Raw genomic sequence first — 27,776 nt, forward strand, 5'->3', positions numbered from 1 at the left:
ATCTACTATTCAGAAAATTGTCGATGCTAAACTCTTGAGCGTTGGAGGCTACTTCCATGGTGCAAGCTCCTACATAGGGTAAGACCCTCCAAGGATATCGTCACACACACATACTTTCTTGTGCGCTACTAACTAATGGGGAATTCCCTCGGTGGATTCGGAGCGGTCCAAAAGTGCTACATGCTCGAGTGTTTAGAGCAGTTAATGCTACAGCACACTTGCACACCCACTTCCCTGAGGGAATTCCCCATAAGGAAGCATAGTTCTGTTCATCACTAAAGCCTGTGGACAGTAGAATCTCAGACTATGGGCCTCTAGCACAAAAGTTGAATGATAAAAGCTGTGCAATGTCGCAGCAATTTAGCAGCTACTTCAATGGTTTACACCAATTCAGTCATTCGATTGCTGCACCTTTTACGCCAAACTGCACCAAAGGGCTTGCCCTACTACATACTGCTAGATTTAGCCCAAATGTGAGGAACTTGCTCCAACATTGCACCAAAACTTGATTTTGCTTTATTAATATTGAAGATATAAGGGCTCGGGCACTGCTACATGTCCAAATTGTTATGGTAGACTTGTGTGAATGTTCATAACTTTCGATTTTAGCTGCAAATAACCTACCAGCCTATTTTATCTCTCTGTCAGTGTCAAACACTGACGGTACTCATACTTTTTGCAATTTCTTATGTTCCCAGTCTGCTCAGGAGTGTATGTTAGCTTTCTTGAGTGCGCTTCTCATCGCGCTCTTGTGTACTGCGGTGAAGCTGCAACTGCAAAGTAAGCATTGCAGTTTTGCTAATCTTGCTTTGCCGCAGCGCATCAGAGTGCTAAAGGGAAAGCTTTCCCTCCGAGCGGGACGTTAAACATGCAAGCGTCGGACATGTATTAAAAAAGAAACTTCAATAGTGTTAATGTAATGGCTCTTAGTTGCAGTAAAATATTCTGAATTAACCTGCAGCTATTATTATTCTGGCGATATCTTTTTTCAGAATTGGGATATAGCAAGGGTACTCGCAGGAAAATTTACATGAACTGCTCTATAGGTTTATTTTAACTCCCTTTGTTTTTGTAGTGGTGCACAGTGGTACAAATAAAAATGAAGTGTGCACTTGTGCTCCAAAAGTGTTCTTTGCTGCTCCATAATAAACTTTTGGCTGCTACAAAATGACTGGTCAAGTGTATCATTGCAAATGTCAAAATGGCTCCAACCAGCATCCAACAAATTATGGTGTGTTCCAATACTTTCATTATACTGGTGTAGCTTTGGGACCTTTTTTTTTTTTTTTACCACCCGAAGAGTGCACAAACATTGCCAGAGGTGGCACTGTCATGCGATGTGTGGCAGTGCTACCTGAATGCCCATGGACTATTCCAATTGCAAAAAAGTGAAGTGGCCTGCCAAAGCCAGTCTGCAGGCATGATCCCTCTACCTTGGCCAAGGAGGAAGCATGCCTGAAGTGAATGAACACCTAAGGTCAATGACAGGTCAAGAACAAAGTGAAAGCTCCTGCCACCTCTTTCCACTTCAGTAGTGCAAACGCTGGAGAAAAGTAGACGTCCTTCCCACTGTTTGCTTTGCTGAGGTGGAAACGGGTGGGAGTAGCTTTCACTTTGTTTTTGACCAGTTTTAGACTTTAGAAGGGTATGAACCAAAAATACTGTGTGTTTGGGGGAAAAGGAGACAATGTCTCACCACAAAAATAAAGTATGCATTGCAGAATGCTCAGTCTTTGCCCAAATGTAATACCAGATGCAAAAGTTTCAGAAATCGCAGATATCAGATTAAAAAGTTGCAAGGCGATTTTCGGAAAGTTGAAATGGGGCCCGTTCCAGTTAGCAGACACCATTAAGTCCATGTATACCATATACGCAACCATTTATGTCATGTAAATTGACAAATCTTGAATAAGCAAGTTCCAAACTGACATCTGTTCCCAACAGCTAGCACACAATTTGACAGGGACTGAGCATTTTGCAATCTGTAGCCCCCTTTTTTTTTTTTTTTTTTTTTTTTTTTTTTCTACTTAGAAACAAGCCGTCTTTAATGACTATTTTTGCAGGCTCAATATTTTGCAAATTCAGCGAAGTGTGGTTTTCGGGAATATTTTGCGGGCAACAATTTTGCAAATTGGGGTGGTAAGCTACTTATTTAAAAACAACTCGTGAAAGTTGGGTGCTTGTGAAAAGTCATTTACAGTATTCCCAAAAAGAAACCAGTACCCTGCTGCGACTATTATAGGCGAGAACCAAATTAACAACCTACAAGCCAGATATTTTCACAAGAGCAAGGTGAACCAGTATTTGTAGGAAAGGTTCTTTGTATTGGTGCATGTTTGTTAGTTTGCTATTGGCCTCCAGTGGGAGATTAAATTTCCTCACTATGGAACTCCACCCAGCACAGTATTTATCCCATAAAATTAAACAGATGTAAATATAACATTAGACTTCCACCAGGTCACCAAATGACATTTCATACTAATGGGAGTGAAATTGTGCTACTACACAGGTCATGTAGACACTTATAGCTCAAAACCTAAACTCTTCACATCCAGCACGCAGGATTTGCAAAAGGAGGAGCCATTATTTAATAGAAACACTTTTATTTGACACCCAGCCCCCTCCCACTCATGGAGAAAGCCCACCCAGTAGAAGACATCTGTATAACTTAAGTTACTACAACGAAAAAAAAAAACACAGAAAGAATTGTTTTTGTACAGAGAATGATCATGGTAAATAGGTCCAAGAACACTCAACCAGCCAAAAGGCAGGCAGCAGCAGCACTGTAGAGGTGGTGAAATGATGAGCTCATGATCGTAACAGATGACTTGTGATAATGCTGCTGCCCCATGCCTCTCGCTGTACCCAAGAGATCTGGCCTTGTTTTTACAACTCGTCCTTTGTAGAGTCATCTTTGTCCGTCGGCGGTGGGGTGCCTCCTGCAGGGTACAGCTTGGCTACAATCGGCTGCACAGTATCAGCCAGCTGTTTCTTCTGTTCCTTGAGTTCTTCCGCATCAGCGTCACTGTGCTGCTCCAGCCATTTGATTTTCTCGTCCACAGCTTGCTCAATAGTCTTCTTGTCCTCGTCGGAGAGCTTGCCTCCCATCTTCTCCTTGTCTCCAATCTGGTTCTTGAGGGAGTAGGCATAAGACTCCAGTTCGTTGCGGGCCTCCACCTTCTCCTTGACCTTCTTGTCCTCGTCGGCAAACTTTTCGGCGTCCTTTACCATCCTCTCGATGTCCTCAGGCGTCAGCCTGTTCTGGTCATTGTTGATGGTGATCTTCTGCTTGTTGCCTGTACCCTTGTCCTCTGCACTGACCCGCAGGATACCGTTGACGTCAATCTCGAAGGTCACCTCGATTTGGGGCACACCTCGAGGAGCAGGTGGGATGCCAGTCAGGTCGAACTTGCCCAGCTGGTGGTTGTCCTTTGTCAGGGGACGCTCCCCCTCAAAGACCTGGATGGTGACAGTGCTCTGCTCGTCCGAGGCCGTGGAGAAGATCTGAGACTTCTTCGTGGGGATGACTGTGTTACGGGGGATCAGTTTCGTCATGACGCCTCCCACTGTCTCGATGCCGAGGGTCAGAGGGTTCACGTCCAACAGCACGAGGTCCCCAGTGTCTTCCTCTCCGCCGAGGACTCCAGCCTGCACGGCGGCACCGTAGGCGACTGCTTCGTCGGGGTTGATGCCACGGGTGGGTTCCTTGCCATTGAAGAACTCCTTGACCAGCTGTTGAACCTTGGGGATCCTGGTGGAACCTCCGACAAGCACAATCTCGTCCACATCAGTCTTCTTGAGGTCACCATCCTCGAGTACCTGTGCACAGCAAGAAAGGAAAATATCAACAGCTGCCCTTTCCCAAAGCTGTTACCAAGAAGTGACAAGGCAATTTTCACGTCCTCTGCACTTATGGTGCATACTTGTTGAGGAAAGTACTAGTCTGTTGCAACTCAAGAAGGTAGGGCGAGGGAAAGCAGGCAAAATGCTGGAGAGGTGGTTTCTCCCTGTCCTCTCCAGCATTCCAACTGCTCCTCCTCCCCAGCCTTCTTTCCCTTGCCCTACCCTTCTTGAGCTGTAACCTACTATATAAGGATAAACCTAGCATCGACGGGTCATGGAAGTTAAAGGGACGCTGAACCGAAATCTGGATTCACAAAACAAAGCGGCAAAAGCGTGCAACGGGATGCTACAAACACCAAAACGTCACTCATACAGTGATATCTTGAACAAATGACTGTATTAAAAAAAAAAAAAAAAAAAGCACATTTGACAGATACGTTTAAGCCTTGTTTCTCCAAGAAGGAGAGGGAATCGCCTCGTGTCTTCTCCGCCTCACCACCTGGAGGGGGCGAAACGAAGAGGAGGAAACAAGATATCTTTACGTCACGCGCCTCGTTGGCCTGGTTCAATCTCGACCTCATTTTCCAAAAATATGGCCGTCCATTCAAGATATCACCTCAAGAGTAGTGTTGTAGAGATTGTAGCGTCCCGCCTACATCTCCTGCATTGTTCTTTGGAAATCCAAATTTCGGTTGACTATCCCTTTAAGTACACACATTATGTAGTCGGAGGGATGTAGTCAAAAAGATGGTGCGATTACATCAATATATAGTCACGTTTTCATGTATACTTGACAAGCCTCAGACTTGGCAGCTAATGTTTTGCTAAGAGACTTAGCTTAACTAGCTTGAGCCTCCCCAAGAGATCTCTTGCAGTTATCTTCTACGACACTCGTCTTTCGTTTATAGCCCGATGTATTAAAACAGTGCACTAAGGTTTGCTACTTTTCATCCACTACTGCCTCAATGAAACAGGTTTGGTGGCTTTGCAGCCCCAATAATGCTTTTGGACTGACTGAGCTAGGCTTACCTTCTGAACAGGCTTCATGGTGGAACGGAAAAGGTCCATGTTCAGCTCCTCAAACTTAGCACGAGTCAGGGTCTCACTGAAGTCCTCTCCCTCGAAGAACGATTCAATCTCGATCCTGGCCTGGTGAGCAGTGGACAGGGTCCTCTTTGCCTTCTCAACCTCCCGACGCAGCTTCTGCACGGCGCGGTTGTCCTTGCGCACATCCTTACCGGTCTTCTTTTTGTACAGCTTGATGAAGTGCTCCATCACACGCTGGTCAAAGTCCTCACCACCTGAAAATGACAAAAAGCACTTGTTAATACACAAGTTACACCTCTATAAACAGAAAACTGAAATTAATACAAAACAAAAAAAGCTCAATAAATTATTGGTAGAAGTGCCTTAATGGACACTGATGTAAAGGGTAGGAAACATAAGACTGCCCATTTAGATGTTAATAGCCCTGCATCCACTTATATTTGTCACCTATGCACATGCCAAATCATCAGCAACCCTACACCAAGTTGCTGCACCAATCCTCACGACTATCTATACTCTACTTCAAAGTAGAAGTGTAGCAGAAGCTACTATAAGAGTGAGCCTTGCACTTTCAGCGTCCCTGCCAAGCACTCGTAGATTGAAAGCATCATTTATGACAACATGCTTTTGCTTATAACTTTGGCTTCACAACAGAAAGTGAAACAAACTACAGAAGACCTAACAAGTGCACTTACCAAGATGAGTGTCACCATTGGTAGAGACAACCTCAAAGACGCCGTTGTCGATGGTGAGAAGGGACACGTCGAAGGTTCCTCCTCCCAAGTCGAAGACAAGAATGTTCTTCTCGCCCTCTTTCTTGTCCAGACCGTAGGCAATGGCAGCAGCTGTGGGTTCGTTGATGATACGCATCACATTGAGACCAGCAATGGTTCCGGCATCCTTGGTGGCTTGACGCTGGGCGTCGTTGAAGTAGGCTGGCACGGTCACGACAGCGTGGGTCACCTTCTTGCCCAGGTAGGCTTCAGCAGTTTCCTTCATCTTGGTCAACACCATGGCAGAGATCTCTTCAGGGGCGAAAACCTTTTTGCCCTCCTTGCCAGCATTCACCTGTGCAAGAGAGAAATAAAAGTGAAATTAACATAGGCAGCTAGTAGAACCAGACGCAGCTATTTGACCAGCAACTCAGTTACAGGAATTCGAAGGAAACGAGATCATTATCTCAGCTGTGATCTCTGCTTTTCCCATAGCTGGGGTTAAAGTTCCCTCATCTACCCTATTGAACTAGAATAACCGTGCTTCGGATGCTCACTTTTGAAGACTGCTCTTTTGCATTGAATGGCATTCATTTGACTGAATATCTCTTAACTATTATGCACTGCCATGGGGGAAAGGAGAGGCTTCAGGAATTTTATAACCTACCTCAATGTGAGGCTTGCTGTTCTTGTCCTTCACTGTGAACGGGAAGTACTTGAGGTCATGCTGCACGGAGGGATCCGTCCACTCGCGCCCAATGAGACGCTTGGCATCAAACACTGTGTTCTCTGGGTTGCTGGTCAGCTGGTTCTTGGCAGCATCACCAATCAACCGCTCTCCCTCGGCAGTGAAGGCCACGTAAGATGGCGTGATACGGTTTCCTTGGTCGTTAGCGATGATCTCCACACGCCCATTCTTGAAAACTCCGACGCTAAGGGGGAAATTATAAGGGGCGGTCAAGCTGTGTCGGGACTTTATTACCCTTTTTTTTTTAACTTTGAGGAAATAAATGCAGGGACAGAAGGGTGTGGGCTTCTCATTAAAATATTTTGTAAAATTGCTTCAAAATTTCGATTTGGGAAATGTATCTAGTTGAAAGATTTGCATCCAAGCTTTACAGCTGGGGTACCTTCGATAAAGTTTAAGCATTCTGTAGCGAGAGCTTTATCTATGCACTGCAGAAAACCCCTGAATGTCAGGCAGATTAGACACATCCTCACATGGCAATAAAACCCCTAAATGATACATGCTGCCTGGATGAGAACTTGTTCCACCAAGTCAACATATGGTACCATCGAAACTAACTATAATACAATTCTGCGACATTAACAGAAAAGACCGGCAGTGGCATGCGCCCTCCCCCATACGTAGGGCAATGCTATGTTGTTTGCTGTCATCACACCGCTAAAACGACATTCGACACCTGGGCAGCACGAAGGGTCGCAACTTTGTAAAGTCGAGTGCATACACCTGCAGATTGCGCAGGCGACTAGACATTTATCAGAAAAACTTACCAAGAATACGTCGTTCCAAGATCGATACCGATGACTGTGCCGACATTATCCTTGTCCTTGGACTCTGAGTCCTTCTTGGCGCCGACGATAGCGACAAGCAGCGCTGCCGCTAGACACCACACGATTTTGTGCATCTTAGGAGGGGCCTGAAAATAAGATCACGGGACGCAATTAAGCATCAGGCGATCAGGTCCATCAGGCCGCGAACGAAACCGGCTTCGCTACAAAGGTCACGCCGGTGCCTGGAGCGGCACGGCCCAGCGGCTGCGCCACGTAAAGAAGACGCTGCTCCAGATAACGGCTCAAATGCGCGTTATGACAGAAAATCCCCAGAACTCTTAAACTTAACTAAGCAGGCAGCTGCGAAAGAACTTTGGTGGGACGGCAACCAACAGCTTTCTCGAAGTACACGTCACGCCTCGCCTCAACGCACACCGTGGTTCCCATGGTGTGGTTATTTGACGGGAGAGTTGTTACAGCAGACTGGAGTAGATGAAGTTGCACATTACAGCTATCCACGGTTGATTCAAACCCTCGGCTTGAATCAGCTTGAGGTCATCTGCGAATTAACAAAGTTCTCTAGTCCGCGGGTCTACCTCGCCCGTTACTAAAAAAATGACGAAAGCAAAGCTGGAACTCCATTAACTCGTACACCACTAGCCGCAGTAGAATTTATACGGGTACTAACAAAGCTAACACCTCAAATCTGTCAGAATCTGTCGGAGAATAGGCATGTCCGGCAAACCCGCACCTCGCCGGCGGTAGCGAAGCTGAATGAGACAAAACGGCCGAGGACGCCAACAAGCGTCTTTTGAAGGGAATGAATATGCGTTCATACGTACGATTTGCTTGGAAAACGCCGAAGAGATGTGGACAGTGGATACCCAGTAGACCAAAACTGACTGAGAGCACGACTCAACCCACTTTGATCAACACGTATGACAGGCTGGAATTACAATGAACGCATGTGGTATAAGAAGTGCGAGTCTCGTCGTGTCGAAACCCCATTGGTCCGATGAAAAAACCACCGGCTCTCTGATTGGTCGAGCCGGGAGCACGTGGTACTTCCAGTAAGCGACACGTAGCATGAAACATAAGGACACGTAATATTTCGGTCACACACATTTGCAAGCATATGTTTGCTAGAGCTAGAGTGAAATTTGTAGCTATTATTGCGTGATATTTGACATTTGTATGCAGATTTTTTATTTTTTTTTTAGTTTAAATGCTCTTGGCGTTTTGTGTTTTGTTTTTAGCGTTGTCGGCTGTGCCGTTCTACCTTTTCCAGGTGCATCCAAAGGAAAATAAACCAAACCGGCTTGGCATAAGAGGGAAAACAATTTTTTTTAAACATTTCTTTTCCTGTTATGTCAAGGGGTTGTGCCTATTTTTCTTGCGATGTCTCCCAGTCTTTGGAATATTTTTTACAATGTTTCTTCCGTGTTTTTTTCCGAACGTCGAACCTTATCAATTATCAACTCTGCCGCTGATGACGACGAAGTCGAACGACTTTAGTATAGTAACGCTTCGATGGCATGACCAGGAGTGACGTTCATGTCCGTCAAAACTTCAAAACTTGCCTGCTTAAAAAAAAAAAAAGTTTACAAGCGTTACAAGCACCACCATGCTGCATTGAACTACACGAGTACGCGCGCGCGCTCGTCAGGCAAGGGAAGCTGCAGTCGCAGGCTCGCCCTTGTAACCACTTCTGTGCCCATAGTACTGTTTAGTTTTTCTTTCAGCAGGATCAATTCCTGTATAATACAAAGGGCACGCACTGTCAATTCAGCTACTGAAGGAGCCTGAAGACATGCTAACGTTCAAATAATCAAGGGTCGTCTTTGACGCGGCTAAGCAGGTGTTTATCTATCACGTGCCTTAATTGCAGATCAACGTTAAAATCGTAAAAATAACAAAACTATTGTGACTAAACTACTAAACTTCTCGTGTATATGTGACAGGGACCTCGTTAATTTTGGCAAGCTGAAATAACTAAATTAACCATAATTTAATAACACAATCTGGACCCGTGAAGATTCTCGGCCATGTAGAGTCAGACGAGTCGGACAACTACAAGAACAAAATAAACGAGCGCACTTATCAATCCACTAGCCAAGCTAAGCCAACCTGAAAACATAAAAAGCTCTGCCGGTGTAAAAAAATTCCTAATTTCTTCGCATCTCGGCGTCGTCGGTCGCAGTTACTCGTTCAATTCCGAGTTGCTTTGTTGAGTTCGCAAGTGACCATTTTTATACCAAAGCTTGTAATCGGTTTTGCAGTTCGTTTTGTGACTTGACGCTTGTTTGTTTAGTGAAGCCAAGAAAGAGGTGAGTTATTCCCCACATTTCCCGCTCCATTCTAACCACGTCGAAATTCGTGTTCGATTATACCCCCTGTAGCACATCCTGGGCACAAATAACGTTACATATTTGAAGAATTACCGTTTCTCAGTACGTTGTTCAAAATATTTAAAGGTCAGTGGCTTATTTTAAGGCTGATTGCAGTAGATTGAAAATCTGAAAATTGTGTTGCATTCAATCTGCATGCACACGTGTGTGCATTGTAGTCACCCATGATGAAAGCTTTTGTCGTTTCTGACCTTCATGATGACAGGAACGTATTAGCTCTAACTGAATCTTTGTGTCTGTGGCTGCCAAGTGCTGTCCGCTCGTCAAGTTTTGCTCACGAAATCTTGTCTCCGATTGCAGCGATGGCGAAGGTGTACCGGGGATCGTCGCATCGCAGCTCTTGCACGGTAAAGCTCCGAGACAAATGCCTTTATTGAGTTCAGCCGAAATAGCTTGACACGTGATGAAATCATGTGGGAATCTATTTGATTGCCGTGATATTACAACTATACATTATCTGATTTATGTTGCTTGTGTGTTGAACACTCCTTTTGAGGTTGTGTATTGTGCTAACTAGCTCTACGAATTTGCAGTGCCTCGAGCTTGACCGGACCTACAAGCGATTTGCTGAAGAGTTTGGATGAATTGGTGAGTTGTGACCGCTGTTCTTTGTCTGGTGAATGTAATGATGTGAAATTTGAACTCTCTCACTGAAGTTTATCTGTGGACAACCAAAAGTCTGACTACTGTGCATTGGAATTTCTTTAAATTTATTTCTATTTGAGGCAGCATTTTAATCAATGTTCTTCCTTTTCAGGGGATGCACTTTTCTTGCTACAGTGCGATCTCTGAGGTATGCTTCTTGCCAATTCGTTCCCTCTTCCTTTTGAATGATGATTGCATAGTTCAGCTGATTGCCCCTGACGACTTTGCTAGCTAAAGTCTTTCGCTCCTATCTGATCCAATCTTAAGCTAGCCTTGCAGTCTTGTGGGGTTTCCTTTGCTAAACCTCTCATTTTTTTTTTTCTAATAGCCATACTTCAGCCTGCATGGAAACTGCTGCCAGACCTGCATCACTTGCATAACCAGGTGTGTAGGAAGTGTTTGGTAATAATTGTTCCCTGCTCCTGATGATCGCATAGTTCAGCAGATTTGGCTCTGACGATTATGCATCTTGTCTTTCGCTCCTATCTGATATTTGTGTCCTTTGTTGCAACTTGTGCCCTTCGTAGTTCCCTGTCTAATGTTGTCAGCTTTTTCAGGTACTTTCCAATCGTCTGGCTCGGATAATGTAAGTAATACTTTTTTTGTTCTATCTCGCTTAACTTATGATGATTTATTTGCTACTTCAGAGTGCTTGTGAAGAAACTTGCTGCTGAGCTAAGCTCATCTTGTACAAAAAGGATTTCTGTAATCTTGTCATTAATGACTGCTTTTCGTTTTAGGTTGGACTCTGATTCCAGTAAGGAAAGCTCCAAAGTTTGGGAGCTGCCTCTGCAATGGTACGTTGCTGTTGCATAGTTTTTTCCTTTTTTGGTTCTTTCCTTTGATGACAAACCCCTCCAATGTTGATATCTGTGAGAACATCACCAAGATCTCTGATTTTGTATTGCATGTTAGTCTTCTGTCTTTTTGTGTGTTTGTTACTTATGGATCATTCTTTCTTTCAAGGTATTAGGTTTCCTGTCCCCTGTGCTTTAAGCAAGGTAGGTTCCACATTGATTTCTTTGTATTTTTGCATATGATGCAGACCTACTCCAATATTGATTTCCTGATACAATCACCAAGATCTCTGACATTCTTCTGATGTTCTCTTCCATGTTTGCTCATTATTTGTTGTGCTGATATGCTTCCATTTTCCCTCAGGATTGGATCACGGCCAAGTGTGGCCAGGTATGAGGCTCCCATAAAGAACCCAGAGACTAAGGTAAGTTGTCAACTTAGTTTTAACTCTCTTTACAATTAAATGATGCCAAGTATTTGCTACTCCGATATTGTGTTGGGGATACATGTTGTTTCTGATGTTCTGTGTTCCCCTTTATTTCTACTGTACTTTTTTCTGTGCTGATTTTTGCTCTTCTTTTTAGGTCCGTTGCAACTGCTGTTCTTTTTCATGCCAGGTGAGGAGGCTTGTATACTAATGCTAGTTTTCAAGTGTGTCTCTCCTGATGAAGTTCCAGATAGGGACAACTGAATCCTTGTGATTGTACTTGCAGTTCTGTGTTCTGATACTCTGGCTGGCTCACTAGCAACTTTCTTGTCTTATGCAGTCTTTGATCATGTCTGTATTTTCCTTTCAGAGTTCTTCCCTCAAGCTGGTTCACTGAATAAAATTATTTTCTATTGACCTTTGTCTTCTCATGCAGTTTTGTTTGCCGAATATACACGTGCCAACTGCGCCTGTGCCCTGCACATCCAAATAAACATTTCCAAGTTTTTTTTTTTTTTTTTTTTTTTTAGTGGGTGCCAGTTATGTGCTAGGGAATTCTGTTCCAAGAGCTTGGGTTTGACAGGTTGAAAATTTGCAGTGGTGGAATTGCTGCAAACAAAATGTCCCATAAAAACTGCAAAAGTTTTTTTTTTTTTTTTTTTTTTTTTTTTGCTTCCTTTTTTTTTTTTTTTTCTTCCCGATTTGTGTTGCACTTGGGCCCAGATGGGCTTGCACTGCAACCTGATCTGTAATGGACCTTTTCCGAGAAGCGTTCTGTGCTTGTGCGAGCACCCGATGCCAAGTGGCAGAAGTCAATGAAAAGTCGAAATTTGGAAGGAGGCTGTGGATGGGCGAGTAGATGTAATTCCAGTATATATATAATTGTGTTGCACAAAAAAAGAAAGTGGACGGAACGAAAAATGCGACTTTTCGGTGGGCGCCAAGGATTCCCCCCTTTAGTCATGTTGGGCATGTGCTGCAGCTCTGAGAACTAAGAAACTGGTAGTGTAGCTTCGATTATCAATTGTTCGTGCGGAGGGTTTTAATTTGTGCAGCCACTGCCTGGTGCCATCAGTTTCTGGAAAAGGTCGCACTCTGGAAAGGTCCTGGATGTACGCTGCAGTTGAGGATTCCAGCGTTGCGAAGGCCTTCAATGACCAGCTTTAGCTTGCGGTATGGCGGCGCAAAGTGGCTCCCGTTCTGGACTGATCTTTACCTTGCGTTTGCTGTCATTTGTGGCCAATGAAGTGTCGTGCCGAATTTGAGCTTAATCGCGCAGCAAATACAAACAATGCGAGCTGCCCTGGCTGCTGCTTCATACAGCCTATCCAGAACATGCTTTAGTGGCGCCCCCTCGAGCCGTTGAGTGCGGCAGCCGTGAGCGCCCGTTGAGCTCGCTACTCCTCCTCTACTCCACGGCCACTCAAGCAACCAATGACGTCATGAAGGAGGTTATTTTTTGCTTGTTTATGTAATTTGAATTTGCCTATAACTTTTCAAATAAAGTAAAATTTTAGAAAAGTTTCATTCAGTTACTACGTTCAGTGCGCTCATGGTTGGTGCAAATTAAGAACCAGTAAAGTCCTTGCAGGGCCCCCTTAAGGTGATGACTCCCAAAAAAATTAGATGTCATGGTTTCAATTTTTGCTGTTAGTTCAGCTTGCACCCTTATCCTCTGAAAAATTGCAAAATAGTGGGATGATGGCTACTGTGATAAGACGACCTATGCGATTACTTCATTATGCCTGCTACATGCTTCTGCTGTGGCTACAATGTACTGTGGCTAGGTTGTGCAACTGGTATTCAGTACATCCTACCATTCTAGCACATCCTATTGTGGCACTTGAGCCACTCTCATCAACCTTCACCAGCTTGCTCAGTGTGCGTTATGCTTCATTGCTTTTGCACAGGAGTGCTAGGAGCAGTGGCTGACATAGGGGCGAGATTGACACAAAAATTCGCTACAAGAACTTCAAATAAAAATAAGCACAGCGAACTTCGACTAAACTCCGGCTCCAAAGTCACTAAAGTAGTTACTTTTAATGCGAAAGCATTAACTGGTCCCATGGAGTGAGCCGACATCATCAGTTTGAAGCACGCCATATGGCACCTTAAATCCTTTTTCCAAGTGAAGCCAGCTCCCAGTTTTGAAACCACATGAAAAGCCTAGACAACGGCACCTAGTTTCTCCGATCCCAAAGGAGCGGAGTAAAGCTGATGGATTTCGGCTTCGGTCCCATTGGCTGGCACGTGTCGACGAGGCTCTCATTGGCCGCTGTGCATCATTTTCAACGACCTCCACCCCATGGCACTGCGTGTCTGCAAGGCAGCAGCTCCACGCCCATGTTCAGCGCGTGTGCTCGACTGTCAGCACAAGTATGAAGCAGATGACAGAAGGGAGAGGAGTGTGCATGATTTCACATTCACAACTCGTAAGAAGTGCTTAGGTGCACCTCGAACCTTTTTAAAGCACAACTGTAGATATTTTGTTGGCATTTTACGGTGATTATCTTCATAAGCTAAATAAGCTATCGTGTAAAAGGGGAAGGTGGTAGGCTTCATTTTCAACTTTTTTTTGTAATACCAATTGTAAGACGAATCTAGTCTGACCTGAGCCTTCTTTCTAAAAAGAAGGCCGTGTGTTCCATTTAGCGATGCAATCACTTTTTTCCATTTTCAAGTGATGAGCAAATAGATGTCGGCGTCTGCTCCAAACCAATATTTTGCCTGCTACAAAGTTCAAATGCCGCTTCCAATCACTGCAGTTGTGTTGCTTGCGAGTGACTGAAATGAACAAGTCATCAGGAGAAGTGTTCATTGAACACAATGTGCCAAGCGATGAGACAAGTAGCCTCATGAAGCAATCGTGAGTTCTGGTTGTCTAGCGTTTAATATAGTGTATTTAGCCTCCAATGAGCCCGCTGGCCCGGCAAAACAAATGAATATGAAAATGGCTTTCTGAAAAATGTCTTATTATAATTTAATGTATTGTTTCTTGAATTTTTTTCCTCCCATTTTCCTCCTTTCTGCAGAAGTAGTATCCAATAGGTGTCGTCAGCAATTCATAGGTATTTGAATTTTGGGTTAGGTTTGCTTTAGTGTTTGAACCTCTAATGCACAAGTATTGTATACTTTTTTGAAAAACAGCGCGAATAACAGACGGACAAGCAGGTAAGAACACACAGGAGGAGGCGCTGTTTTTCAATGCCTCATCCTGTGTGTTCTCTCCTTGTCCGTCTGTTATTCGTGCTGTTTTTCAAAATGGATTTATACCAACTCTCCCAACTTTCCTTTGTATACTTTGCCTGCTCGCACTTCATTTCTGTCACTGAACTATTTTTGTGTAGGGCCCTCAATATTCTGAGGAACAAGATTTTATGATTTAGACTGATATGCTATGTATTTGTTATTATGGCATGATGTATTCACAGGGTCAAATTTTTGCAACATTTTTGAAGTTGTGCATATCGCGAAAATTAACTTTACAGTAGTCTCGTCAAAACTGAAATTACCGATTGCCTCTCCACACCTGAAAAGGTGTACGACCCGTCTGCCCAAGCACTCCTTTGTTTAGCGTGTTTGCAATGCTAATCCACTCTTGCACTTCTGTGCATGATCAAACTTTGACCTTGTGTGGGAAACTGCATAATCGAAGAAGATACCGGTCCAATAACCCTCGCCTTTCCAACTAACAACTTCATACCTAATATTTATGTATATCGTGAACAACAACATTTTGATCCTTAAATTCACACTCCATTCCTTTAACCTTCTTCAGCTCTTCCCACTCCCAAAGCCGGATAGCAACCTGCCCATTTGAGGAGGCCCATATTTCCCACAACATTCCCAAACATCGAGGCAGGATGACAAGTGAAACAGAAAAACAAGAAAAAACGTAAAATGGTATCCATGGTTTCATGCGCCACAATCACCCACAATACTTGGCAAGGAGGATGACTTTAACTAGTGAGCGAATTGTTTTCTTCATTCACATATGTGCAGGAAAGAATAATGAATTTCCAGATATAATTACATTGGGCCTTGTTTCATAATAGTTGGTTTCTTTTTTTTTTTTTCTCCAGTATATTTCATGATATACAAATTTCTCTTCCTCATCCAGTCATGCTGCCCAATCAGTATTCACACCTCAGTGGGCAGAAGTGATTTTTCTGCCCATCAATTCGGATGTCTGCCAGCATTTATTTTTTTTTGTTATAACAATGTGCCAGACCATTGTGCTGTGCTCGGTGAACTCATACAGGACTGCAAATGGGTACAGATCCCTGCCATCTCTAGTACAATGGGCATGGGAAGGTACGGCTGCCTGCTGGAAAAAGAAAGGTCGAAACACCCTTCTTTCTCGGGTAGTTGTACAATGTTCAACTCTAAAACATTTTCTGGCAAAAGTCTCATTCCGATACTTGTGTAACTCTGCATGTCCTAAGTGTTGCCTTCCTGTTCAGATCCTAATTCCCAATACATCACAGCTGCTATCCTCGAAGAAGTTTATTTACTCTTGCCTTCCTCGATATAAGTGGCATCAAAACATAAATTGCAGTTGTAATATTTTCCCTATTTCACTCAACTTTATATAAAAAAATTGGGGATAGGTGGGTAGCCCTAATTATATTGATGGTTGTTCTATTGTTGTACCTTTGGAAAAAACCTAATTAAAGTCATGTCTAAACTATACCTCTTCTGCTGGACCCAATCTTTTTCTAACTTGCAACACCAACTCTTAATACAAAAAAATTATCCACATAGGTCTCACTCATCATTGCTACTTCTATAGATTGAGTTATAATGAATAATTGAAACTGTGGCCTTCTATCCCTTCAAAAATCATTTTAGGGTTTTCCTAGAATTTGCATACTTTGTACCCACTATATAGTTTTCACAGATGGGGAAAATGCTCTGAAAACAGCGTGTGCAAGTGTTTATTTTGGCACTGCAGATCTGTTCCATATAGACATGGAGATAGGTGGCAGACATATAATCATTTCAGGACACCAGCCTTCTTCAAAAGAGGTTCTAGAGCCTCGTCTTGGTGCATCTTCTTGACGTCGGTACCGCCTCCAATGCACTGCTTGCCGACAAACACCCTTGGGACCTGGATTGACACACAATTTCGGCATTTCGTCCACTTTTAGCTTCGACAAAGTAGCTTACCGTCGCTGCTCCCGTCATTTCCCTCAGCACCTCTTGGATTTCGTCGGCATCCGGCCGATCATCCAGTTCAACCGTAAGGAAGGGAGCCTTGACGTTGTTGAACACCTGTAAAATCGGTGTTCGTGTAAAAGTTTCTCACCACTAGAAAGTACTCTGAGCTGAAATTAAATTAAATTGCAAATCGGTACACCCTCAAACAACATGAATGAACAATCCATTAGACGGGACAGTTTTAGGAAGCATTGCAGGATTCTTTGGCCGGGCCCAAACAGACCATTCCGGAAATATGAAGCGCCTAGCTCCCATCGTCTTTTCGACGCGCTGCGACAATCTGATATACGGCTAGTGAAAGAGTACTCATAAAAAAAAAAGCAGCTCATGTCTTTTTTTTTTTTGTTATTATTTTTGTAGTGTTCAGCCAGAATAAACATTTCTAATCACATATCCACCTGGCTTCTGGAATAGTTTTGCATTTGTTGAGCATTTCACGAATGCAAGAAAAGCGTGACTAACAAAATAGGGTGCGTGTCGGCTTTGTGATGCATTCTCTTTGTTTTTGTTGTGATCACAGTGGCAAGAGAGAAGGAATTCAGCCACTTCCAGGACGTACGAAGTGCTGAACTCTGCCTGGGGGTACACATCCGAATGGCCCTACAATTCCCAGCTCCATAAGGTGCACTGTTGGGTTTGATGAGAGGCCTTGCAGGAGTTTCCAGAAAGGTTTATCGCTACGGGTAAGAAGATAAATTAACCTTCTTTCCCTCTAGGAATAAGTGTCTTCGTCCAAAGTGCACTTAGTGCCGCCACATAAATTGCCTCGGCGAATGGGTATTTCATATTGTGGGAACTGTACGTTCTCGCAACTGTATCTGCGGTTCCAGTTAGTTGCAAAAAGTAGCTAAAGAGAAGTCTCAACTTTGCAAATATGTCGTAGCATCAAGGTGTGCTGCAACAAACCCTTTCTGAAATTCAGTCTGGCCATTTTGATCATTTTCATCATCTGGGTATATGGCATCTAAAGACCTTTTCATCCTCAGTCACATGGATGCTGCCATCTTTTGAGTCATGTGACGTTGCCGCCATTGGATTGCTTCGACTCGTCACTCCGCTTTCCCCTCTGCGGCTTGACAATGCATTGCATTGATAATTTCCGTAGCATTTGACCGCGCTTTCTTGCCTTACTCCATAAAGTGTAGTCCGATACTTATATCTAGTTCTACCTAAATGCATTACATCATAATGTGCATAACTACAGCGGATAATTTTTTAACACGATCTGACGATTTCCAGTGTCCGTGTAACGAATGCACGTGGGATGAGGCACAGGAATTGGCGTTAGCACTAAGCCATGTTATGTTCATGACTAAAACAGCACGAGGGCTCAAAGATCAATTACTTATGACAACTCAGGTCTGCCTACTAATAGTGCATTTAGGGTGGAAAATGACAAGAACAGTCAGTGAAGGAGACTATGTGTTTCCTGAAAGCATTGTCCTATGTATTCATAAAAGATGGAAAACAGTTTTTGTAGACTGTGTCAGGGAACTCGTAGGGGAGATAGGGGACAGGCTTCAACTGCTTGTCCCCTCTTCTGCTTTCAATGAAATCCCTATGGTTCACAACTTTCACAGTTACGAAAACACAACCCTCTAGGAAGCACTATGGCCCAAACTGGAAACTGGAACAGTGGCTTTTGTTGTGACCCGAAACACACATTGTCCTGATGAGCCTTGACGAGATAGGTAGCAAGATTCCTTTTGTCAGTGATCGGAGATTTGAAAGCAATCTGGAGCAACATTTTCTCAAGACCATTTACCCTGTGCGCTGTCCCAACTTAATTGTAAAATACCATATTTTCTTCTTTTTGATTTGGCACATCGAAATTTGGAGTTTATCGGTTAAATACAAATTTACTCAAATTTTACCGGTAGGTGTATCTCAGTTTTTTGGATCTATCCAATAACACGGAACTCTACTTGGATCATACCTTGAGTGTGCCGTAAGCAAATGCAAATATAAACATGGTTTATTTCTTTAGACCAATATTGTAAAATGCTGCTAATGTGTACTTAACAGGTTAGATAATTAAATAAATTGCCTACTTGGCATAGGTCGGACCGCCGAGACAATATCACTTGCTTTTAAAAATTCTCTGCGTCATTACACAAGACTTTTTTAGTCTGCAAAGTCACAAAAGTTGAGTGTTCACAAAACCCAAATGGTGAGTACCAAACTTGTGAGCTCATCTGTTCTTCCAGATTCAACTCATTGCTAATAAAGCTGTCAACCTGCTTCTTCACATTCATGTATTAATCTCTTCATTATTTTATTTTTCTGGAAACTAGTGTCATTGGGTACGGCTGCAGACAATGGTAATCTTCCCTGTACATTAGTTCAACCATTTCACCGCGAACCCTAATCGGATGCATCAAGTGTTAGAAAAAAAGCTTGCAATTTTGGCTTGAAACCACTTCATAGCCCTCAAAGTGGCTCAGTAGCACTGTTTCCTTGGTTGCGTGTTACAAGGGTCTCATTTGTATCACAAAATTAAGCAAAATCTACATAGAACAGCTACACAGTCATGCGCTCATTGAAACCGAAACCAACAAAACTGAAGCAACCTGATGGTTGCAAGTGCGTCAGTGCCCTCTATCCACGGGTCAGGCAACCAGGATTCTAGAGCGTGCACCCGTCGGTTGATCACCCTCTGGATTACCTGTGCCACCATGGCAAAATAAGGCAACGCTGGGAAGGCTAAAACCGGAAGCGCTGCCGGTGTACGCTTGTGAGATGACGTTTTTATCACCAACTCCGAGCGTTGTGTTGTCGCACTACAATAACAATTAACTGTATTCAAAATGTATCAAATGCTAAATATATTAATGTGTATGCATGTATGGTTGTGTACATGAGGGAGGGAGAATCAATGGACAAGTTGGCTAGCGCACACCAGCTTGGAGCACAAGCATTGCACATGCTTGCATCAGCGCAGAGGAAGTTGAAGTATCCTCACTCCGGGTTGTGAGAACATTTTAACTGGTGGCGTTACCCAAACTTCTCGCCGTGAATAGCATGTTAATGGCAGCCTACTGGTGACTCACAAAGGACGAAGGAAGGACAACAATGCAGCGTGTGCCCTCTAGACCTTAGCCCGATGCGCCACATAAATCAGATACAGGCGCCATGGCAGCTGGCACGCACTCGGCGCACCAGCTTCTTGATGTGGTCAATTTTATCAAGGGCTTTTACTCAGATACGCATTTCAGAGACCTGTAGTTTGTCACTATCGAAACTGAAACGAATCGAGGAAGAATTGTACGACGAAGGGCACGCAATCCTGTCTGCTATCGACATACAAATGTGATAGTGACAGATGAAATAGCCAATTTTTAGCACCACTGCCATGACCAATGTTATGTGACATGTTTCTCCAAACATGTAACCAGGTTACAGTTGCAGAAATTTTACTGCAGCTTAAGGAAACTCTGGTTATTGAAACTGACTGAACCAACTTAAAACTTTACAGCTGGGTAGGTGAATTTCAGCACTTGCCTCTTTGGCCATCCTGCAATACGGACAGTAGGACTTTGAGAAGATCACCACGGGGTTCTTCTCGATCGTCTCCTGCACAAAGCTTCTGGCAGTCATGCTGACTGCAACTTGGTAGCCTAGAAGCCGCCTTAGTGGCCCGAACAGCTGCGAAGAATGGGGGATGAGTACAAGCAACACAATCGATACGGTTGAATTCCGATGCACTCTCAGAGGAAGCGGCCATCCGGCCGAAAATGATAGCGCCTAGGGTTTCCCGTCAGCGAGGAAATATCGCCATCCCGCACAGCAAATACATGTGCTTTGAACAATTCGAGAAGCATCGTGTACTACGTGCGAATGAATGAAGAGGAGGGCATATCCGGCATATTCCTTACTTCGGTAAACCACATCGTTTTAGTGGTTTTAGACGAAGACCGTCAATGAAAAACCAACGTTGGAATAACTTTGAACTGACCGGTGTGCTAGCTGAACTCCAGTCACAGCGTTCGTAAATTTAAACCGCAGTAAAGCGTATGATAAAATTGCGACCCTTCGCTTACGCCAACAGTAAAAAAACCATACACAGATAAAAAAAAAAGATATCAATAAGTGGGTAAAACGAATTCGTGACTCCTTGAATTAGAGGTTACTTACCGTCACCTAGCGGATTGCGCCAAAAAGCAGAAACTAAAAGCCTTGGTGGTGAATAAATATGACTGAATTCAAAATTACAATCCGTCACACGAACTTTTAGAAGTATTGTCACTAACAGTGACGCGGGTCACCGCCCGATTAAAAATATTTAACCGCGTGTGATTCTTCCGATCGAGAAAAGTAAACCCGCATAAATTAACTACGCTGCGCAGAAAGCTGAAAGTTCGACAGAGTGTGACGTAAGAAATATAAGCCAGAATTAGAAAGTTTGAGACGTTTGAGAGCATAAACTTGCGTGACTGTCTCTACGAGCAGACCAAGAGCCCCAAGAGCAGACGACGAACCTGGAGAGTGAGTGGAACAATCGCGTCTTTGCGTCGCAACGCATAGATGGCGCCACCGCTTCGTCAATGTGTTTTGGTTTGGTTTTGGCGGCAAAACGGAATCGTTGTTCAATACTTTGTAATGTTTTACTTACACACTGCTTTTTATTTCAACGAAAACAAATAAAATAAAATGTATATTGTGATGCTGACGTGCATTTGCTCATATATAACATCTGTCAAAATAATTATTCCAGCAGACGTCGTCTGCTTTGCTTGCTCTTCTGACTTTCGGACACCGGCCCACCCGTGGGCCGTCGGTCGCTTTTATCTTCCGTCCTGTTTCGCTGGACATCTGTACCTTGAGATGAGGCAACTGACTCAAAAGCAACACTCGGATGTCGTGCTGTGGCACTTAGAGGACACAAACTTCAAGAAGGTTTGCAGACGATACCGACGCGAGCAGCGCAACCGGCCACCGGGGAGGTCGGTAGCATCGCCAACAAGAATCACGTTTTCGCCAACACGTGATCCTGGGAGCGCTCGAAGCTGACCCGTATCTATCGACAAAAAGAGCGGCACATTTGTATGGCGGCTCCAACTCTACTGTGAGTCGGATTCTTCACCAGAACAACATGCGAGCCTACAAGGTGCACGTTCTGCATGAGCTGAAGCATCAATGAGCGAGGGCTGGTCTTCTGCCACGAAGCGATTCTTCGGGTACATCCCCTCCCATCTGGACTTCATTCTCTTTACAGACGAGGCAATGTTTCCCCTTGACGGAGAGGTCAACTCACAGAACCGCCGTCACTGGAGCATCAGCAACCCGCACTGGACACTCGAGAAGGCAGGCGCGGATGCAAGGGGGGGGGGGGGGGGGGGGGGGGGGGGGGCGACAGAGGCGGCCGCCCTCCCACCCACCCTCCCCCCCAAACCAAGTCGACCCCCCCCCCCCCCCCCTCCCCCTTTCTCGGAGGGCAATTTGACATGGGTGGACCACCCAGTGGACACGAAAGAATGCGAGAATATCATCTTTACAAACTGCCGTCCCCGCTCCTCTGGTTCTCCGTTCGTCCGCGAGAGGGCGAGCGGCGGGCTGAAGTAATTGAAAACCCAACGAAGTCAGGAGAGGCACCCAGGGTTAAAAAGAGGAGAAAACGTAAGAACAGGTTTAAAAAAACAGCACAATCAGACATTGGATATATTAACATGCAGGGTGGTAGAAATAGGTTAAAATGGGAAGAGGTAGAGGAGCAACTAAGAAAGGAGGATTTAATGGTGTATGGGTTTGTGGAAACACATCTCAGAGACATGGAGCAGCCACCTTGCAACCCTGACTATGTGTGGGAAGATTGCAACAGAATGGAGGGAACGAGGAAGGGGGGTGGTATTGGAGCATTTATTAAGAAGAATATGAACTTTCAAAGGATCAGAAAGGAGTGCGCCGAACATTTGTGGCTGAAAGGAAAAGTCGCTGGGGAATCAACAGTCCTTGGTGTTGTTTACTTATGGACAGGGACAGGTGCTAAAGAGGAAAACAGAAAAATGATTGATTGCATATCAAGAGACATTAGTGAACTAGGGGAAGGCTCCGAAATAATTATTATGGGAGACATGAATGCCCATATTGAGGGTCTGGATGGGTATACGGACTCAACTGGAAGCATATTACTAGAACTGGTGGAAAAACATGACTTAGTTTTATGTAATACCAGTCAGAAGTGTGACGGGCACATAACTTGGGAAACTGGCAATCTGCATTCAACTATAGATTACGTACTCATGTCACACAAAACATATGGTAAGTTACAAGTAATGAAAATAGATGAAGAAGGTTCCAAAAGTCTTGGTAGTGATCACAAACGTATTAAGCTGAATTTTGCCAGAGAAGTAAATGCTGAAACTAGACAACATAATTCAAAGCAAACTTTCTGCAGCGACAAAGAGTTGGAAATAGTTGTTGAAAGAATAGAGGCAGCAGTTTCAGGGCAACGGTATACAGATTGGACCTATGAGAGCCTAACTAGGCTTTTTGCTCTAGAGCTAGACAAAGTTAAGAGTAAACGAAAGGGGAAGCAAGGACATAGACCAAAAAGCTGGTGGGACAAAGAAGTGAAGCAAGCGATACAAAAACGTCAGGAAGCCTCTAGAGAACACAGGTATTCCAAGCGTAGTGGGGAGTCCGAAACGGAAGTAAAAAGAAAATGGGACAATTTTATAACATGTCGCCGAGAGGCATCCAGTTTGATCAATGCGAAAATTCAGAGAAAGGGTGAGGAATGGATGAGTAATGTAAGTAAGAAAGATAGAAACGCTGCCAAGAAGTTTTGGTAGCACTTGAACTCACTCGGTGAAACAACGCAAGCTAGACAGAGGTTCATACCCTCGCATCAGGGAGATCAATTAGAGGGAGATGATGCGATACAATATATAGGAGCAGTGATGGAGGAGAAATTTCGGGAACGGGTACATGTGGAAGATATGAGAACCGAAGGAAGTAGCAGTCCAGTTTGTGACATCGCGGATTTTGGACAAAGAGAATGGGAAAAGGTGGAACGAAGAGTCCCTGGCACGTCGACAGGCACAGATGGTATCCCTGTCAAGCTGGTGAAGAATTTGGGTCCTAAATCTAAGGCAAAACTAAGGGAGGTAGTGAGTACCATGATAACAAAAGGAAATATTCCAGATGTATGGAGGCTTAGTAGGATGAGCATGATATATAAAGGAAAGGGAGATAAGTCTGATATTAGGAATTATCGTCCTATAACCGTGACACCGGTTATTTACAGGTTGGTAATGCAGATTATAAAGAACAGACTGGAGGAATGGGTACATTGCGAGGGCATACTGGGCGAGTTACAGAACGGGTTTCGGAAACAAAGAAGGTTGGAGGACAATTTATTTTCTCTAACACAGTGTATAGAAATAGCGAAAAAAGAAAACAGACAGCTCTGGCTGGCATTTCTGGATATCAAGGGTGCCTATGACAATGTGAACCAAAGAAACCTGTGGGACATAATGGAGAACTTAAACCTAGATGAAGGACTAACAGCACTGTTAAGGAACATTTACAAAGATAACAAGGTGATTATAACATGGGAAGGCAAGGCGACAGGGAAAATAGAGATAAGACGAGGCCTTAGGCAGGGGTGCCCGTTATCGCCTTTGCTGTTTATGTTGTATCTGAGAGGATTGGAAGATAGACTAGAGAAGTGTGGGCTTGGATTCAACCTTTGTTACAGTAAGCTAGGCCAAAAAATTCAGCAATCCTTGCCCGGATTGATGTATGCGGATGATATTGTACTAATGGCTAACAACAGGACAGAGTTGCAGGAGTTAAAGAGCATCTGTGGTAGGGAAGGAGAGGAATTAGGCTCAGAATTCAGTAGCGAAAAATCAGCAGTCATGATTTTTAACAATGATGAAGTTGAGAGGCTGAAGATACAGAATATTACAGTTGAGAGAGCTAGTAAATACAAGTATCTAGGAGTATGGATATGTGATGGTGCAGAATATCTCAGAGAGCATGAAAAGTATATAATAGGTAAGGGCAACAGAAATGCAGCTGTAATGAAAAGTAGAGCACTTTGGAATTACAACAGGTACGAGGTGGTGAGAGAGATTCGGAAAGGGGTCATGGTGCCTGTTTTGACTTTTGGAAACGCAGTGCTATGCATGAAATCCAAAGTGCATGCGAGGCTAGAAATAAAACAGCGCGGAGTAGGTAGACTGGCTTTGGGGGCACATTGCAAAACGCCAAACCAGGGAGTACAAGGAGACATGGGATGGGCATCATTTGAGAGCAGGGAAGCGGTGAGCAAGATAGAATTTGAGGATAGGTTGAGGCAAATGGATGGGGAGCAATGGGCACGAAGGGTTTTCAGCTATTTATAGACGAACACGCGTCCCTGATGTCACGCAGCTGCGGTGGCGCTGTCGACGGCACTGCGCATGTGCGGACGCTTCACTTCACGCGAATTCCGTTTCTGCGCACGCGCAGTGCCCACACCTGGTGTGGGCAAACGCAGGCTTGTTTGTAAACAGCGTGTCGGTCTATACATGAGGAGTGTAGACACAAAGTGGAGACAGCGCACTAGGAAATTAAGAGGAAAGTTTTTGGGTTATAGCGAAGATACGGAAGAGCAAGTCTCAGTTAAGAAGAAAGTTAAGGCCACAGAAAGAGATCGGTGGCTAGAGGGAATGCAGACAAAGACGGCTCTGGAAAGCTATAGATTAAACAAAAAAGTTATTGCCAAAGAAAGCATTTATGACAATTCTAGGGGAAGCTCATTGCTGTTTGAGGCGAGGACGGGTGTTCTGCGAACCAGAACATACATAGTGAAGTACCAGGAAATTGATACAGTGTGCACTGCTTGTGGAGAGGAGGACGAGACGGCTGAGCACTTGATACTCTACTGTAAAGGGCTTCACCCTATGCCTACCGAAGACAACATAGATTTAATAAAGTCACTGGGTTTTAGAGACAGCGAAGGGAGAGTGGATTTCAAGACTGTAGAGATTACCAATTAAGTGAATGGTGGCTGAAATCGAGAGAAAACTAAGTATTTTCTTATTCACTGATGGCAAGGGGGTTTCATAGCCTCACTTTCTTTGCACTGCGGAGTGAATATAGATTTCACATTTAAATATTCTAAGCTTAAATGGTAAAACAAAATGGCTAGGTGGCGTAAGCTACCGCCCGATCCAAAGGGCTCAGCCGTATTCATCCATCCATCCATCCATCCATCCATCGGAAAGAATCTTCGTCATACTCTTTCCATCCTCTTTTCACCGCGCGAAACATCCCATACCCCAGGACCCCAGGCGGGCCCCCCTGGGCCCCCCAAGCCCCTAAGGCGTCGCACCCTCGCGGTGTTTTGGGAATTTGGACTAAAGAACCATGGCCTCCGAGATCCCGAAGCGCGCGCGGAATCTCGGAGGGCATGAACGGGCAGAAAACCGATACCGGCTTCCCTCAAAAGTACGTGTTTATTGCTCGAGTGAACATCTCTGTGTCACCTTATAATGGACCGCAGAGGACGCTACGAGCCAGCCCAGCCAATCCAGCCAATCCAGCTCTGAGAGAGCGTGACCTTATTGCTCTTTTAATGACGAAAATAATCCCTGGAGGAGGGGAACAAGTGGTACAAAGGACAAACTCAAACCTCTAAACACAGTGACTGGTGCGCGACCGAAAAAATTCGCCTGGTCCGGGCATCGACCCCGGGACCTCTCCATTTCCTTTAATGAAAGATAAAGTAGTCTGTCTCGTTTTTCAGCGAAAAAAAAAATAAATAAAAAAATAACAAAGGAAAACTCGCAGCATTCTGTGCGTGATCCGAATGTCCTGTCCACGTGAGAAAAGTGCGCACGGTAGCTCCGGTAAGCGTAGCATTCAGAATTTTCTTATCTGTCACACAACAGCGGCACTGCACTGCGCGTGCAGTGTGTAAGATAAGCCGGATCGACTCTCAGCGAGGACCGGTCCGGCTGTGCCCCCTTTGTGCTGGCGACGATCGGGGTGCGCAATGCGGGACGTGCTTGCTCGCGCGGCGGGAACCTACGACCCGCGGGGGTCAGAGGCGCAGCAGAGACATTCGCACTTCTTCCCGGAAGCACGCAGCGACCGACGGACGGGCGCCGGATCCCGTTGGCCGCTTGGCGGAAGTTACGATTAGTCCGGGTGGCTTTATCGGCGCTCCATGAATTCCTTCTATTGTACTGTGGGTGCTGCCATTTTGATGCTTAGTGCAGAGTAGGATTGAAAAACGCGACTGCCCGAACTTCAGATACGGCGTCAGGAAGCTCGGCCGACAATGCTCTGCTCTGTCACGAACTGTCTACATTTATGGAGGATGGAATACCATTTCCTACAATTTCAGAGAGAGCTTTAGATAACTGGCAACGCCGATTTTAGGTACTAAAATGCCTGAACTGTCGCTACTGTGAACTGAAGCTTATTCAGTGTGGCTTCTCACAATAGGGAGTTTTCGTGGACCGTTTTCGCCATTCCGCAACGCCCTCCGCAACCCGCTACGATAGCCGGAACTGTATACAGTCAAGGCTTTCGGCGCGCAGGCGCAGTAGCAACTTCTTCGTTGCGGATGGCTTAGCGGAGGGGGAAACGCGGTCTACGAAAACTCCCTATTCACACTGGCCTATGGCGATCAATGAAGTTAGGTCGCACCGAGCGCGTCGCGGTTACAACTCGCCATTGCTGTTGGTCGCCGACCTCTGAATGCTCGTCGAGGCAACCAGGAAGACTCGCGATTAAAGGGGGTCGTGCAGAAATATTGGGTTGAATCGTTCTCAATTCAATGTTTATTTGATGAAGTGAAGAGTTTGGTCCCTTTTTCCCTGGGACCGGCTATTTCAAATCAATAATGCACGGTATGAATGATATATAATCTCCGACTGTAAAATCAGCACACCACGAATAATACTCTCAGTGAACATACGCACAAAAAGAAAACCTTCAGATGATGAGAGAAGCGATTACGCGATAAATACGTATGTACATATGTATAATAGATCACTCACTCAACGCAAGCACACTGGCACCACTGACCCAGAAGCTTCCCTTTCCTGGTGTAAGGTCAAGGAAGAAAGCGTATAATTTCTTTCGGTCTGCACATCGCAAAGAGGGATGGCGTTGTGTAGGGATCACAATGTTCACGTAGCGGGTCGGGGAATTTCTGCTCTG

The 27,776-nt window shown here is 44.6% G+C and overlaps 2 protein-coding genes, 1 long non-coding RNA gene and 2 other non-coding genes across 7 annotated transcripts; 3 read left to right on the forward strand and 2 right to left on the reverse strand.

Annotated features, from left to right (window-relative positions):
• Positions 1 to 2,586: 2,586 nt before the first annotated feature.
• On the reverse strand, positions 2,587 to 8,150 carry LOC8051659 (endoplasmic reticulum chaperone BiP). The gene is made up of 6 exons (XM_002433611.4): positions 7,961 to 8,150; positions 7,119 to 7,264; positions 6,271 to 6,535; positions 5,586 to 5,958; positions 4,873 to 5,144; positions 2,587 to 3,819 (listed from the first exon to the last, which is right to left on the reverse strand). Exons 2-6 carry the CDS (start codon positions 7,250 to 7,252, stop codon positions 2,887 to 2,889), a joined length of 1,977 nt encoding a protein of 658 aa, XP_002433656.3. The 5' UTR covers positions 7,253 to 7,264; positions 7,961 to 8,150; the 3' UTR covers positions 2,587 to 2,886.
• Positions 8,151 to 8,240: 90 nt separating this feature from the next.
• LOC115315833 lies at positions 8,241 to 11,814 on the forward strand. The gene is made up of 11 exons (XR_003917810.3): positions 8,241 to 9,445; positions 9,827 to 9,873; positions 10,060 to 10,114; positions 10,284 to 10,319; positions 10,500 to 10,555; positions 10,729 to 10,757; positions 10,912 to 10,968; positions 11,138 to 11,172; positions 11,333 to 11,393; positions 11,554 to 11,586; positions 11,767 to 11,814. It is a non-coding gene; the product is annotated as an uncharacterized LOC115315833 (long non-coding RNA).
• On the forward strand, positions 10,349 to 10,434 carry LOC8051658. Its single transcript, XR_003917812.2, has one exon. It is a non-coding gene; the product is annotated as a small nucleolar RNA snR60/Z15/Z230/Z193/J17 (small nucleolar RNA).
• LOC8051661 lies at positions 10,586 to 10,669 on the forward strand. Its single transcript, XR_003917813.1, has one exon. It is a non-coding gene; the product is annotated as a small nucleolar RNA snR60/Z15/Z230/Z193/J17 (small nucleolar RNA).
• A 4,502-nt stretch (positions 11,815 to 16,316) lies between the features above and the next one.
• LOC115315834 (glutaredoxin) lies at positions 16,317 to 21,017 on the reverse strand. 3 transcript variants are annotated; one of them, XM_029975166.4, is made up of 4 exons: positions 20,751 to 21,017; positions 20,118 to 20,261; positions 16,566 to 16,670; positions 16,317 to 16,506 (listed from the first exon to the last, which is right to left on the reverse strand). In XM_029975166.4, the coding sequence occupies exons 2-4, from the start codon at positions 20,211 to 20,213 to the stop codon at positions 16,393 to 16,395; spliced, it is 315 nt and encodes a 104-aa protein (XP_029831026.2). In that variant the 5' UTR covers positions 20,214 to 20,261; positions 20,751 to 21,017; the 3' UTR covers positions 16,317 to 16,392. The 3 variants fall into 3 exon arrangements, with proteins under 3 accessions (XP_029831026.2, XP_029831025.2, XP_029831024.2); XM_029975165.2 differs by lacking the exon at positions 20,751 to 21,017 and adding an exon at positions 20,572 to 20,682; XM_029975164.3 differs by lacking the exon at positions 20,751 to 21,017 and adding an exon at positions 20,492 to 20,680.
• Between the last annotated feature and the right edge of the window lie 6,759 nt (positions 21,018 to 27,776).

The sequence above is a fragment of the Ixodes scapularis genome, unplaced genomic scaffold (assembly GCF_016920785.2).
Source record: "Ixodes scapularis isolate PalLabHiFi unplaced genomic scaffold, ASM1692078v2 PGA_scaffold3__209_contigs__length_174095766, whole genome shotgun sequence".
Taxonomy (NCBI): Eukaryota; Metazoa; Arthropoda; class Arachnida; order Ixodida; family Ixodidae; genus Ixodes; species Ixodes scapularis.